The 13458-nt window shown below is 55.8% G+C and overlaps 1 protein-coding gene across 3 annotated transcripts in view; it reads right to left on the reverse strand.

The window, feature by feature from the left end:
- Positions 1 to 13458, reverse strand: part of ABLIM3 (actin binding LIM protein family member 3) — a 55605-nt gene that overhangs the window by 15393 nt on the left and 26754 nt on the right. For all 3 annotated transcript variants that reach the window (XM_071570069.1, XM_071570068.1, XM_071570067.1), the window contains exons 2-6: positions 6520 to 6660; positions 3919 to 4102; positions 3411 to 3523; positions 1295 to 1421; positions 1088 to 1181 (exon numbers count right to left, since the gene is read on the reverse strand). In XM_071570069.1, the coding sequence (XP_071426170.1) occupies positions 1088 to 1181; positions 1295 to 1421; positions 3411 to 3523; positions 3919 to 4102; positions 6520 to 6660 (659 nt within the window). The remainder of the gene's footprint in view (positions 1 to 1087; positions 1182 to 1294; positions 1422 to 3410; positions 3524 to 3918; positions 4103 to 6519; positions 6661 to 13458) is intronic.

Genomic DNA, 13458 nt, shown 5'->3' on the forward strand with positions numbered 1-13458 from the left:
GGCAGAGACGTGGTAGCCCTTCGAAGCCTCCTGCTCAGCTTTGTGGAAGGGGAGGTCTCAGGAGTGACTGAAAATGCTTTCAGCTCTGCTGCCTCTGTGTCACCACACCCTGCCTCCATAGTATCATCAGGGGGTCTAGAAATCACAACAGGCTTCCTCCTGACATCTTTCTCTGTGCCTCTTCAGCCTTTGGGTTACCCTCAGTCTCGATTCTCCCCACCTCCCCACAAACACTGGGGTATAAACACAGAGCCTAAAAGGACATGCCACTTCCAAGAGCAGGAGCCACAGGCAGGAGGTGGCTACCTGGCTGCCAGGAAGGACCAACCCTGATGGACCTCTGTGTCTCTCGCCAGCAGCAACCCTCACTCCCCTCACCAGCTGTGCAGCCCCATCATCACCCAAAACATGCTCCACAGCCTCCTGCATCCATGTCTTGCTGTGCAATCCCTGTGAAATCCCTGCATCCCTCTGTGGCTCTGTCAGAGCAGCTCCTGCTGTCCAGCAATGCGACAAGCAAAGCCTACTCTGATTTGGCCCAGTGAACGAGAATCCCTACTCAGATTGCTGTGTTGCAAAGGAGTATCTCATGGGGACTGCTGCCCATGGGTAGGGTGCCACAGCCCCTCATCCAGGCTCCTCAGTGGGCAGCCGTGCTGAATGTGTTTCCAAGGCAACAGGCAGGCTGCTGGCACAGGTATGGGCTCAGAAGGCAGGCTAGGGTGAGCATGGTGGGGACATCCACAGTCAGGGATGGCAGCAGCTGGTTAAGGTTAATGTCCCTACATCTTGGGCTCCAGACATGCCCCAGCACACACAGGCCACCGTGTACTAGGCCACCATGTACTATGGCTGTTTCTGGAGCTCAGGCATCCAAGCCACCTCTCCAAAGGTCTGGTGCTCCTTCCTCTCTCCCACCCTCCAGAGAAGGGTCAGGCTGTGTCCACACACCTGCTGCAGGAAGAGCCATGACCCCCAGGGACAGATCACAGCATGACATGGGGGCATGATGAAGCAACTCCCACACCTCCCCAAGGCATGTCCCTATTACAGACTGGGATGGGGTGGCTGTGGCCCCAGGACTCACCTCCAGGACTCGGCCACTGATGTACCGGTCGCAGGTCTCGCACTTGATGCCAAACTGGGCATGGTAGTCAGACTCACAGTATGGGATGCCATCCCTTTGGGAGAGGGAGGAGAAAGGGGTGAGCAATGTTTGAGTGGACAGCCCTTCACTGCAGCCTCAGCCCCTCAGGGTACAGCCTGGCAATGCTGCCAGAACAGTGGCACTCACTTGCTGATGTACTCGCCCGTGAGGATGATCCCGCATGTTTGGCACTTGAAGCAGCTGACGTGCCACTGCTTCTCTAGGGCCAGGAGGGACTGGCCTTGCTTGATCTCCTCCTTGCAGCCAGCACAGTCTGTGGGGACAGAAGGGTGGGGGGAGCGTAGCATCACATCAGCACAGCAGGAACACCCACATCTGCTGGCCCATACCAAGGCACCCCAGCCATTGAACCTGGCACAGCCCTCACACCCAGAGGAGTTTTCTAGGGATGATGCTGTTATAAACACCCTGCTTCTGAGACCACTCCAGGGGAGCCTCTTGGGAATCGTTTCTTTACAGAAATATGCCACCTCTGCTTGTTTCCAGCAAAGGAACCAGCAGGAAAGCTGGAGCTGGGACCTGTGTGGTACTGCTGGCACTCAGCCACCCGAGCCACGCACCCACCGCAGCACAGAGCCGTGTCTCCCTGCCAGGTGACAAGTCTGAGCCAGGGCCAGTGCCTGGGCTGCTGGGGCTGTGCTGTCCCGGCAGGTCCCCAGGGGGGCTCCCTGCAGGCAGGAGCGGAGGGGTGGGAAGTGTCCGGCAGCGACCACAGCAGAGGAAGGGCTGTGCTCTCCGGCAGCCACGTCCGGCCCTGCTGCAGTATTATTTATGAGACTCCCTTCCTTCCCTGCTTCCCCTGGCTCCCATCAAGGCTGAGAGCAGGAAGCACATGGGCCTCGGACCCCTGACCTTGACTCCTCCTTGTCCTCTTCTCCCCCCGGGCAGCAGGTCTGCCCAGATGGGGTTTCTCCTTAACCCCCTCCCTGCCATGGCATTGCACAGGCAGCAGGAGCAGACAGGCTGTTTCACTCAGCCCATCACAAGCCACTCCATGCCACGTCCACTGGACAAAGCTAAGGGGAGAGGGTTTTTGACCCCTGGGAAAAAGTGGGCTGAGCCAGGATCCATTTCCTCTCTCTCTCATTTGGAGTTGTTTGAAGGATTGGAGCTGCAGGGAGAGGCTCAGCATCCTCCCCCTAGGGATGCCATCCCTGCAGAGTGCACAGGCTCCAGCCCACACACCTCCCCTGCCACCCTTCTGGGTGGCACTGCCAGGGTCAACAGGGCTGTGAGGGACACATGCAGGAGGCAAGCTGCATCTGCTTGCAGCTGTCCATGAATAAAACATGGTGCCCTTAGGTAACCCCACTCCACAGGACAGGGAGGAGCACTGGTGGGTTGGTGGGAAGGGAGAGGAAGGTGAGAGGCAGAGTGTGCGGCTGCCCTTCCTCTGGCTGTTCTACGGGAGACAAGTGCTGCTGCAGGCTGGGCACAGCCTGGCTCTGGGCAGCTCAGGCTGTGATGGAGAAAGGTGGGGGAATCCCTATCCTATGGCTGAGGCCCATTTGAATGGTGCCACATCCCTTAAGTCCATTGAGGCTATGGTGAGAGCTGGGGGCAGGCAGGGCACTTGGGGCCCTCCCAGGGGCACTAAATTGTAAGTCAAGCCACCCAGACACCAGCAGTGCCACTGTGGTGACAGGGTGACACCACAGTTCTGGCTCTGGCCGTGGCTTTGGGACTCTGCTTCAGGCATTGATCTTCAGGGCTTGCCAAGCATGGCATAAAGGAAGCTAATCCCAATCTGAGATCAACAGCCAGGCCAAATCTTCCACCCAAAAGAGCTTGTCCACTGCTGCAGCTGAGTTTTAGCAGAGGTTCATCACGGCAAAAAAAGTCTTTTTTACTTATAGAGGCAGTGAGGAACACCAGCGCTGAGACAGCCAGGCAAGGAGTCCCAGGGCACAGCTCCTTGGACACAGACCTTGGTGCAGCTGAATACAAAGCAACTGACTCAGACCAAATCCAGCTCCAAAACCTCCCCATGATCTCAGACAGTGCCTACCCAGGTCAAAAACAGGCCAAGGGAGTTTCCGAAACCAGCAGTGACCTGCAATGCTGGGTGGAGCCACAGGACTACCCTGTTTCTCCTCCTCCAAACCCTCTGTGAATGCCTGTGGCTTGTGCAGTGCTGCACATGGGTCATAAAGCCTGTCCTGTCACCCTCCCCAAACACTGTCAACAGGTATAAGGTCCCTCTCCTTGTAGCTATCACATAACAGGACAGCAGTCAACTTACGACTTGGCCCATGGATCTTGATGGGTTTGGTGCTGAGGAGAGATTGGGAGCAGTTTTGGCAGACGCAGTCCTTCCCGCTGAATGTGACCTTGTCTCCGATGGGGAATGGCTTCCTGTGGCCAAGAAGATGGGGGGAGGTGTAAGCTACTCGTTCACCTGCACACAGTGCTTGGGGCTGCCCATGAGGTCCTGCCCCAGGGGCCAGCAGAACCTGTGGTGCTGGCCAGCAGAGGGGCTCCAGGCAACAATGGCCAGGAGGGGAGGCAGCAAGGGTGCACATAGGTGGGAGGACCAAGAAAGGTCACCAGGCTGCAAAGGGAAGGGTTGGAGCCATTTCATTGCCTCCCAAGGGTTCCACTAAGAGAACACAGAGGAGGTGCCTAATGTGGTGCTGAGCAGGGCATGAGGGGCTGCAGGCTAACAAAGACCCCTCTGTCTGGTGCACAGTCAAGGGCTGCTCAGGGCTTCTCCAGGGAGTCATAAACCCTTGGTGATGAGTTCCACTCACCTGCAGGTGCTGCAGACGAAGCACTTGGGGTGGTAGGTCCTCCCCAGGGCAGAAATGACCTCTCCAGTTATGAAGTCTCCACAGCTGTCACAGCGGGTCCCATAGAGCTGCTGGTAGTCGTGGGTGCAGATGTACTCCTGGTTCTTAAAGAAGAAGCCCGACTGTGCCAGGTCGCAGCCGCACACTGGAGGGGAGGACACGCATCCGTCATGAGGGCAGTGGGCAGGTCCAGCCCAGGATCCCTGAGCCCACCTCTGCTGCCTCCCCAGCAGCAGTCCCAGGGCATCCCTGGGGACACACAGCTTTCTGTAGTTATCTCGGAGGGTTTCCCTTCCCACCAGAGTGCTGGGGCCTTCTCCCAGCACCACAAGATGTCAGTGTTGGGCTGTGGTGGGGTATAGGATGGTGCTGCCCTGACAGCAAGGCTGGGCGCTCCCAGAGAAAATCCCAGGGCCCAGAGGAAAGATCTGCAGCCCCCCTGCACCACACACAAACACCTTGGCAGGGCCAGTGGCATCCCCTCCTGAACCCTCTGCTCAGCTCCTCCATTTGACATTCTCATCTTCTCAGAAAGCTGAGAACAGGACAGGGAAAGAATTGGGAATGCCCTAGGGACATTAGGGAGAGGTCTTCTCCATGTCCTGGGCCATGGCTGCCTCTGAAGAGACACCTCCACTCCCTGGCCTAGACATGAAGCTGTGCCCTAATGGAAAGTGGTCCTGAGGCACGCTGGGGTTGGAGCTCTCAGTGCTTGTTTTTCCATAGGTGTCCAGCCCAACCTCATTTCCTTCCCTGCCGAGGGAACCGTGGGTGGTGTACAGCCCATCACAGTAATCCAAGGAGACATGGCCAGCCCTGGCCTCAGCGTCATTTCCCTCCTACGATTTCTCCATCCGGAGAGACCTCAAGAGCATGAGACCCTGAAGGCACATCAGGAGTGGCACAGGGACCACCACATCCTGGGGCTTTTGCAAAATGCCCATTACCTGTCCTGCAAGGTGACAGGGTGGAGGGGGGACTACAGAGCGCTGGCCCAGCTCACCTTGTCTCTGTTTTATCCTTCAGCCCCAAGAACTCCTCTGTACTGTCCTTGACACCTTGCCTGCACCTGTGGGCCAGCCCACATAGCAGCCACCCTCCCCAGGGTGGCAGGAGACACCTGGACCCACTGCTTCAGGGCCCAAGGGGCAGAGATGCAGCTCCTCTCCCTTGGAGCATCCCTTGGCCAAGCTGCTCCCTGGTGCTGTGGGCACCTAGCAGAGGGGCACAGAGCCAGAAGCCACTGCTCTCCAAAACAGCCTGTCAGAGACGAGACAGGTCACCAGCTCTGGGACAGCATCAGGAAGCAGAAGCAAGATATAACAAAGCTGAGTTATGCTCTACTTGCTTTGGGACCCACAGCACATCCCAGGGTTGCACCCCTATGCCAGGCTCCTGCGGACACGGCAGGGACAGGCAGTTGTGGGAGCTGGCAGCAGCCAGCCAGAGGTGGCAGGAGGTGAGAGCTGTGAGGGGAGGTGAGACAAGAGGATTTCCTCTCATTATTTATTCCCTTTCACTTGGAAATCGGGCAGTGAGCACTGCCAGGCTCTCCCTCTTGGCTCCTGGGCCCTTTGAAGCTGGCAGCTGTCTGAGCTTTTTGTCTGGACGCTCAGCTCCTGCTGGATCCTCCACATCTAAGCTGGGAAAAGGCAGAATGCTCAGCACGGTGCCCTGCAGGTGTAGGCCAGCCCCAGGGCAGCCCAGGACCCACATTCTTCCCAGAGATCTGGGGCTGCCCATGCCACAGGGGACAGGGCTACAGAAGGAGGAAGAGTAGCAAGAGGATGGGGATTTAAGTCCTGCTTAGCGCAAGGTGCTGGGAGCATGGAAGACCAGAGGCTTTTGAAAAGCCCTGAAATAGGATGTTTTACAACCTAGAGAAGCAGCCACTGGCCTGGCTGGGAGCAGCTGCTCTATAATAAAGGTGCTGAGGAATTCTTCAGCATCATCTCTGCACCATTAGCTTTACAGCTCTGCAGCTCTCCTCTGGTGCTCAGGGAGGATCGAAACAACCTCTCTCTTCCCTTCTTGTCAGCCCTGAGGGCCACTAAGTCCCAGCTGCCATCCCATGGCACTTCTGTCTCATCTCATGGGCAGGTGGCAGTGATCTGTCACCCAGCCCCACCAGGAACCACTCCAGATATCATCACCTCACTGCCTCAGCCAGGCTGGCAATACCTCCTCCTCCTCCTCATTTGGGTGTGGTCAGGCAGCTGAAGGACATGGTGGTCCCCCCATAATACAAATGGGCTGTGGGCCTATTTGGGACGTGCAGACTGCTGGCATTCAGGATGCTCAAGGGGACTGACACTGCCTAGGGCTTGGCCACTCCTTCATGGCCTCCGGCTCTGGCAGGGACACTACCTGCACTGTGCCAGCCCCGTACCCTTACCTCCCATCTGTGCCATGCCACATCTGCCCTGCAGGAAGCTGCCACCCTTGGGTGTGTGATCACATCTCAGTGGACCAGGTAAGTCTGCCCCCAGACTTTTGTTTCCAGACTGCACCCAGGGTCGTGGGGCAAGCTGGCCAACAGATCTTCAGGCAGTCTTGTCTTACCTTGGCAGGTGAAGCAGCGGATGTGGAAGTGATTGCTCTGGACACGCACCACCTCGCCCTTGCAGGTGTCCCCACAGCGGTAGCACTGGATCACAGAGGAGCTGCTCCCAGGGTTGTATGGGTTTTGCTGATATGGAACTGCTGGCAGAAAGGAGGCAGGGGAAAGTGAGAGAGGGGAAGGGTCTGTTATCATCTGGGACACAGCTGGGTGTCATTGCACTGACCTCCGGTGACAGCGACATGGCTGACGGACATCAGGCCATCACTAAGGGCAAAGGACAGTACCCAGTGACGCTGAGCTGGGTGCTGATCCCTATCTAGATTTGGGATTTGCCTGCCCCACAAAACGGCCCCATCCTAGGTCTGGCTCACTGGTCTGCAGTGCAAGTGCCCAAGCACTGCTCCCTGTCCCTGCATGGTCAACCAGGTCACCGCAGCATTGCCCAAAGCCATGCACACCTCCCCAGCTGCTCTCCTGTCTCCTAAGCAGGTGCAGACAACACAGGGACCAGCTACCCACTGCTCTGCTCTTCTCAGCCCTAGGCAGCCCTGGCTTGCTGCTGACCCATCAGAAACAGCCCAGCGAGCACAGATTTGGCAGCAGCAGGGGAAGGAACTGTTGTTTTTTTGGAGCTTCCATTTGTTTGCTTAGGAACTGGAAGAAGAAGTAATTTTTCAAGGAGCTTTCAAACATCACAGCAATTGAGTGTTTGGCTATGGTGGGAGTCTCACCTCCTCAGCAAGGAGCAGCATCCCAGCCCCGCTGCTCCTTCCGGAGCAGCACTGCAGCGTGTGCGGGCTCTGTGCTGAGCTGGGGGCCACAGGGGAGGGGAGGGCAACGTGGCTCCCACAGATCTGTGGGCAAGAGCTGACACTCTCCTGTTGCAGATGGTCCTGGGACTCACCTCCACTCCTCACCCCCCTCCAGAGCTCTGCAGAACACCACAAAGGTAATGCTCAGCAGGCTCACCCCACAATCCAGAGTAGGATCCGTATGGAGCAGGGGATCTTTCTTCTGCCTCAACATAATCCACAAACACACAGAGAAAACATATTAGAGAGCAGCTCCTGCATTCCCTGCCCCACCTGCAAGTGCCTGGGCTGCGCAGGAGTTCCAGGCAGGCTGACACCATGCCAACCACTGCAGGCAGAGGCCAAGCAGCACAGGTCTTATTTGCTGTAAGATTTCTGAGACGGAGTCATGACTTGGGCAACTTGAGTAGCAAAAGGCAGGATTTCAATGGGCCAGTTTTTCTGACCCAGTGCTGAACTGCATTCCCAGGAACAAGAGAAGCAGCTGATTGAAAGCCAGTCTGTGAAGTCCCTTCAGAGCAGGAAAGAAGGGGCACAAGACAGAGGAGATCACTCATCAGAGGCTCCTCGCTCACTGAGGGGCAGATCAAGTGACAGGGAACAGAAACAGCCCATTACTGGCTTCAAAAGCAAAGAATGAGAAGTCAAAATGACATTGAGACTGTTTCACAGTAAAATCCCATTCCGTATGCCAAGTGCCCAGAGACACACTCTGCAGACGTGCAGCACTGCTTCCCTCTGGGAAATGGGCTGACCTCCCTGACCATTGCTCTGTCCCTGGGTCTGTGGTGCTGCTGGAGACAGGCTGCCTCGCCAAGCTCGACTGGAGGGCTGCAAGGGAAGCTGAGGTGCATTTCTGTGAATGCCTGTCTGCAAAGCTCAGGCTTCAACCTTCCAAGATCTGCTTGGACTTCCCTCTTGATTTTGCTTTTGCAGGCCAAGAGCTCTCAGAGGCCAACAGAGGTATCCAAGGCACTAAAGGATACCAAGCACCAACAGAGGAGTGATGAAATGGAAGTCAAGCTGGAGCTCAGACCAGCAGAGACACTAACTAGTCTAAACCTAGTCACTCTGAGCTCCCTAACACAGTGAAGGGGGCAAGGTACCCTACCCACCCTTTTGTAAATACGTTTTGCCAAGAGGCACAAGCCCTGGGAACACAAATCCAGGACCTCCTGTGGCAGCTGCTGGTGGTGGTGTATGTCCATGAGCTCTACAGCAGCCTGGGGAGACCAACAGGATCTCCCAAGGCTGGAATAAATGGAGGATCTTTTCTATGAGGGTCTCCAGCAGAGCAAGAGTTACAGCACTGAAACTTTCCTCCCACGCACCCAGTGCTCACACCCTGGCCCAGAACGAAGCAGAAGCCAAGCCCTGGGACACAGCCACGGAAATCCACAAAGCTCGGTGAGAATGCATGACAGAGGTGGGAGGAAAAACTGGGAATTTATCAACATTTAAACAAACATGGATAATAAAAAGGAGGGGAAGAAAAAATAATAATCTATGTCAGAAAATGCAGGCATCACTTATTCCAGGCTTCTGGTCTCTAGGGAAAACTTCCTGGTGTCCATAGCAACACATAACCAAGCCCCTGCATCGGCAGGTCTGATGGGAAGAAGGCAGAGGAAAAGGAGCTGAGGACAGAAGAGATGGTTATAACTGTATTACACCACAGAAAGAGATGAAATCGATATGGTCGCTCCTCTTTGTGCCCATGGAGACAGGTCAGGACCCGGCTTAGGGAACCATCTCCTGCCTGCGGGCTTTGTTCAGCGCTACACCCAAAGCTCCCTGATTTGTGATTAACCTCCAGCCATGCTGGAATTTTGTTCAGGAACATTAATGCATTGTGTTGCTGGGACTCTGCTTGTTTTTGAGCCAGCAGCTGCCCGCCTCGTGGCCTCGCACAGGAAGTATTACACATCACTACAGCCCTGAGTAGAGGGACAGCTGAGCAGGGCAAAGCTCATTACACCCAAATAATCCAGTAATAATGTAAGTAGCATTAGTGGCCTCACAGGCCGAGATACAGCGGTCAGGGCAAAGGGGTGGGAGCTGCCCAAGGAATGCCTTAATCTCACCCCAGTTCGCTCCTGCCTTTGCTTGTAGAGCGGCTGCTGGGCTTGCTGGCTTCATTGAACAATTCATGTATTTGTGTTCCGGGCTCAGCGCAAAAGGCTGCCCAGGGCCGGGCTCCTGTGCAGCTGTGTCCGTGTCCTGACTGGCTCTTGATCTGCAGAGTCCCAGGAGTGGCAGAAAGCTGCCACAGGGCTGCTTGGGCACTCGACAGATTTCCCACTGATCCGGATTAAGGTGGCACCTCCGGTCAGGGATTGGTGCCCTGCACAGCCTTAGGGTCAGGTAGTGGCAGCCGCACACAAGTGAGGGAGTGGGTGCCCTGGGTGGGGGAGAGACCTCCAAACAATAGCCACGGCCGCCCAGAGTAGCTCTGTCACCTCCGAGAGCAGATCCCTGTGCCCAAGGGATCCTCCAAGCCATGCTCCAGCGAACAATCTCCAAGTTCCTGCTGTGCATCCCTGGGCAATCCCCCTCCTTCACTTCAGAAGGGTCAACAACCTTGTTTGTCTTCCTGTCCTCTTCCTGCACAGAGTCCCAACCCTCCACTAAGCAGCAGTGGGATAGGGAAATGCTGAACCCTTATGCTGCCTCAGGAACACTTTGAGCCCTTGAGAAGTGGAGGGTTGACAGAGGATAATTTCCATCTACCATGGAGGATTTGCAGTTCAACACCAATGCAAATAACAGGGCACAGCCCCCAAGGTGGCTCAAAACAAGCTCCATCACCAGGTTGCAGCCCCCTCCCTCCTACACAGGCAGCCCTACGTCCCACAGTCTCAACTAGGAGTGAGTTTCCAGGAGCAGAAGCTGCACAGAGACAGCCAGAGGCAAAATAAAGATCCACCCATCCTACCTTACTGGGACCAGACCAGGTGTTGCTGGTTTCCCACCTATGTCCCCCTCCCAGCCCATTAGCCCTTCAGGAAGGTCTATCGCATAGAAGCTGCCACAGGTGGGACCATTAGCAACAGGTAACTGGAAGCTCTAGCCCAGTTCTCCCTGCCTTGACACTGTGTTTGCTGCCAGCATGTTTATAAGACAGCATCTCCATGGGGGAATAGGGATGCCTGACTTAATTAATTATCAGTAATTAATATTTGCACAATGCTGGGAGAGCCACAGGTGAAGCGGACAGTGGAAAGGCAAAGCATTCATGCTGAAATTAATAAGGAGAGGTAGTATCACTGTGGGAAGCTGAGGCAGATGGGTGCCAGGGGGTGATGCTGGGGCTGAGTGTTGGCACCTGCAATGAGGGGTGAACAAGTGGGTGATGGCTGTGTGTGGCGAGGATGTGGATGTCAGTATAGGGTCCAGCTCCAGAAATGCTGGATGAGACCTGAGCTGAGGTGGATGCTGGGAGGGGAGGGGGAGCAGCAGTGCTCCGAGGCAGATGATGTTGGCAGGAGTCCTCACACTTCCGTGGGGCTGAGCTCCCTTCTAGAAGCCACTGCCTCCCACTCATCCCTCCTGTCTCCCACTCCTCCCCAGTCCTCCCTGCTGCCTCCCAGTGAGTGATTAACCACAGTCATTCTATTCTCTGCACACTCCCTGCCCAAACTGGGGCTGCAAATCATCCTCTCACAGAAACACACTGAGGGAGTTGGGATCAGTGTGGCACAGGCTGCGTGTGGGATGCAGCTCCCTTGGGAAGGGTGAGGGAAGCTAGGCACCCCCACTGGACACCTGAACCCTGGAGTGGGCACAGCTGGCAGACCCTGTGCCCTTGTGTCCCCAAGGGAAGGGTCAATGCCACAGCACTGGGTGAAGGTGAGGGGATCGGGGCTGGGGTGGCTCAGGAAGAGGAAGCCCAGCCCTGCCAGCACAACAGTCCTGGAAGCATCAAGGCTGAGGGGCGGCAATGACTGAACAGAAAGGAATTTTGCTGGAAGCACCGAAGGCTGAGGGAGAGGCTGGAGTGAAGCACTGGTGATGGAGGGGGTACAGAAGAAACCTCCACTGAGATATGGGGACAAAGAGGTGGAGCTCCGGGATCCTGCACCCCAAATTCTCTTGCTGCATCAAGGATTGAGGGTGACCTGGCTGGATCTGTGTCCCATGGGAGGTGAGGGGGAGGGGGAGGATTTCCCCTCCTGGCAGGACCTGCTCTACATCCCAGGGGTGGCCAGGGAGGAAGGGTGGGAGCTCCACCCGCCACGGCATATGGGTTTCTCATCATCAGAAGGACTGAGGGCTTGTGCCTCCTGTCCTGCAGTGGCCAGAAAGCTTGGCCACAGCTGTGAAAATGCCTTGGGAAGGAAGGGGAAGACAGGCTTGGAGCCAAATGATGCTGATTCTTCAGGCAGGCAGGAGGAGAGACTTAGCCTGTGTCCTGTGAGGCTGCCCTTGACAATGTCATGTGGGAAAGTGTCTGCTCTGTGGCTGCTTGTCCACCCCAGCTCCCTGCTGAGAAGGTGATGGTGGGAGATGTTGGAGAGCTGGGTAAGGGGCTCAGTTGAAGGATTGGCCAAATTAGTCCTGAAATAAAGGAAGGGACTAACAGTTGGGATACTCAGCTCTGGTGGTGAATCTGACACCTGCTGTGACATCTGCACAGCTATCCTGGTGCTCAGGCCACTGCTTCCCATCGAGCTTCCACAGACAAAAGTCATTTTGATCAAGGAGAAAATGTTATATGTACCTTTGGACAAAATATTTTCTCTTATGATCCTTCCCTTAAGTAAAATCCAGAAGTGTCACATGGTTCTTTACTTAATATTTACATTTTTAAGCTGAGGCAGGCCAAGTGCTCCCAATAAAGGCATGGGCTGAGGACACATACCACGGATCTGCTGTGGGATAGTTTGAGCCTGGAGCAGCTTAGACTGCCTCTACCAATGTCTGCATTGCATCCATTGCTGTCCCCACGTGTGTGGTGCAGGAGTGGGCTGGAACAGGCACCGGGAGGGAGTGGGGCAGTGCAGGGAGCGTGGGCTGGGAGCAGTGGGGACCTCACGCAGCGCAGGCACTGTGGTATTTCCAAGCCATCAGAAAACAGCTCTGTTAGTCAGCTTGGAGTGTTGTGCAGGCGGGATTATGAACCCCTGTCAAGTCCACGCCAGCCTCTCTTCTGCTGGCTCACAGGCAAAGCCATCTGCGGCTTACAGCTAAAAACCTCCAGCGTGTTGCAGCTCCTAATCCAGCCCTAGCCTTACCTAATTAGATCATGACCAATTATTGCTCCCACCTGCCTCACGCTGTCCCCTTGTCTCCCACTGCTGTCACTCCTGTACTACGGCCCTTCCTTGGCATGACACAGGACACAAAAAAGCCAAGTGTGCTGTGAGGATGTACCAGTGAGCTGCAGAGGCAGGTGCCAGGCGAGGACACGGGGCAGCAGGATGGGGCTGGGATGGGGATGCTGGGCCAGTACCGGCATTGTATGAGGGAGGGAACACTCTTTAGCTGGATGTTGCATGGAGGACCTGAATGAGTGTGGCTGGATATCACAGGGGATAAAGGCAGCTAAGCTCTGTTCAAGTCCTTCCTTTGCAGAGGTAGGTCAAGGATGCAGGGCAGAGGTGTCAGGCCCATGTTTCCATCACACGGTACCCTCACTACACCCCATGTGCCACAAGCTGGCCCACTATCTCTCCCAGGAGGGCTGGCAGCTGGGCAAAAGCCCTGCCACAGGCTCCTAAGGAGCTCAGATGGATGCTTTGATCCCACTCCAGCCCGCAGTCCTTGCGTATACTGCAGATTTGAACCTCAGGATGCTCATAGGCTCACTCCCTGACTTGATAGGACAACAGGTGGGAAGGATGGGGATGTGGATGTGGGTGCTGCCCCAAAAGCTGGCAGCAATATACTCTGCACCACATGGGCAGTGATGACCAGGCAGAGCAGCAGGGTGAGCAGAAACAGCTTCTCTGCTCTGCTCCCCAAGCTTCCAGCACTGTGCTGGAAGCAAAATAACCAGTGCTGGGTGGTTCCCCAGAGGTCTTGTTCAGCTGGAACTAGGACGAGGCAAATGTCACAGACTCAAGTGGTGACAGTCCCTCTGTTTGGCCAGTGACATGGCAAGGTGCCCAAATGGGTGCCAAAGTG

The sequence above is a fragment of the Pithys albifrons genome, chromosome 15 (genome assembly GCF_047495875.1).
Source record: "Pithys albifrons albifrons isolate INPA30051 chromosome 15, PitAlb_v1, whole genome shotgun sequence".
NCBI lineage: Eukaryota > Metazoa > Chordata > Aves > Passeriformes > Thamnophilidae > Pithys > Pithys albifrons.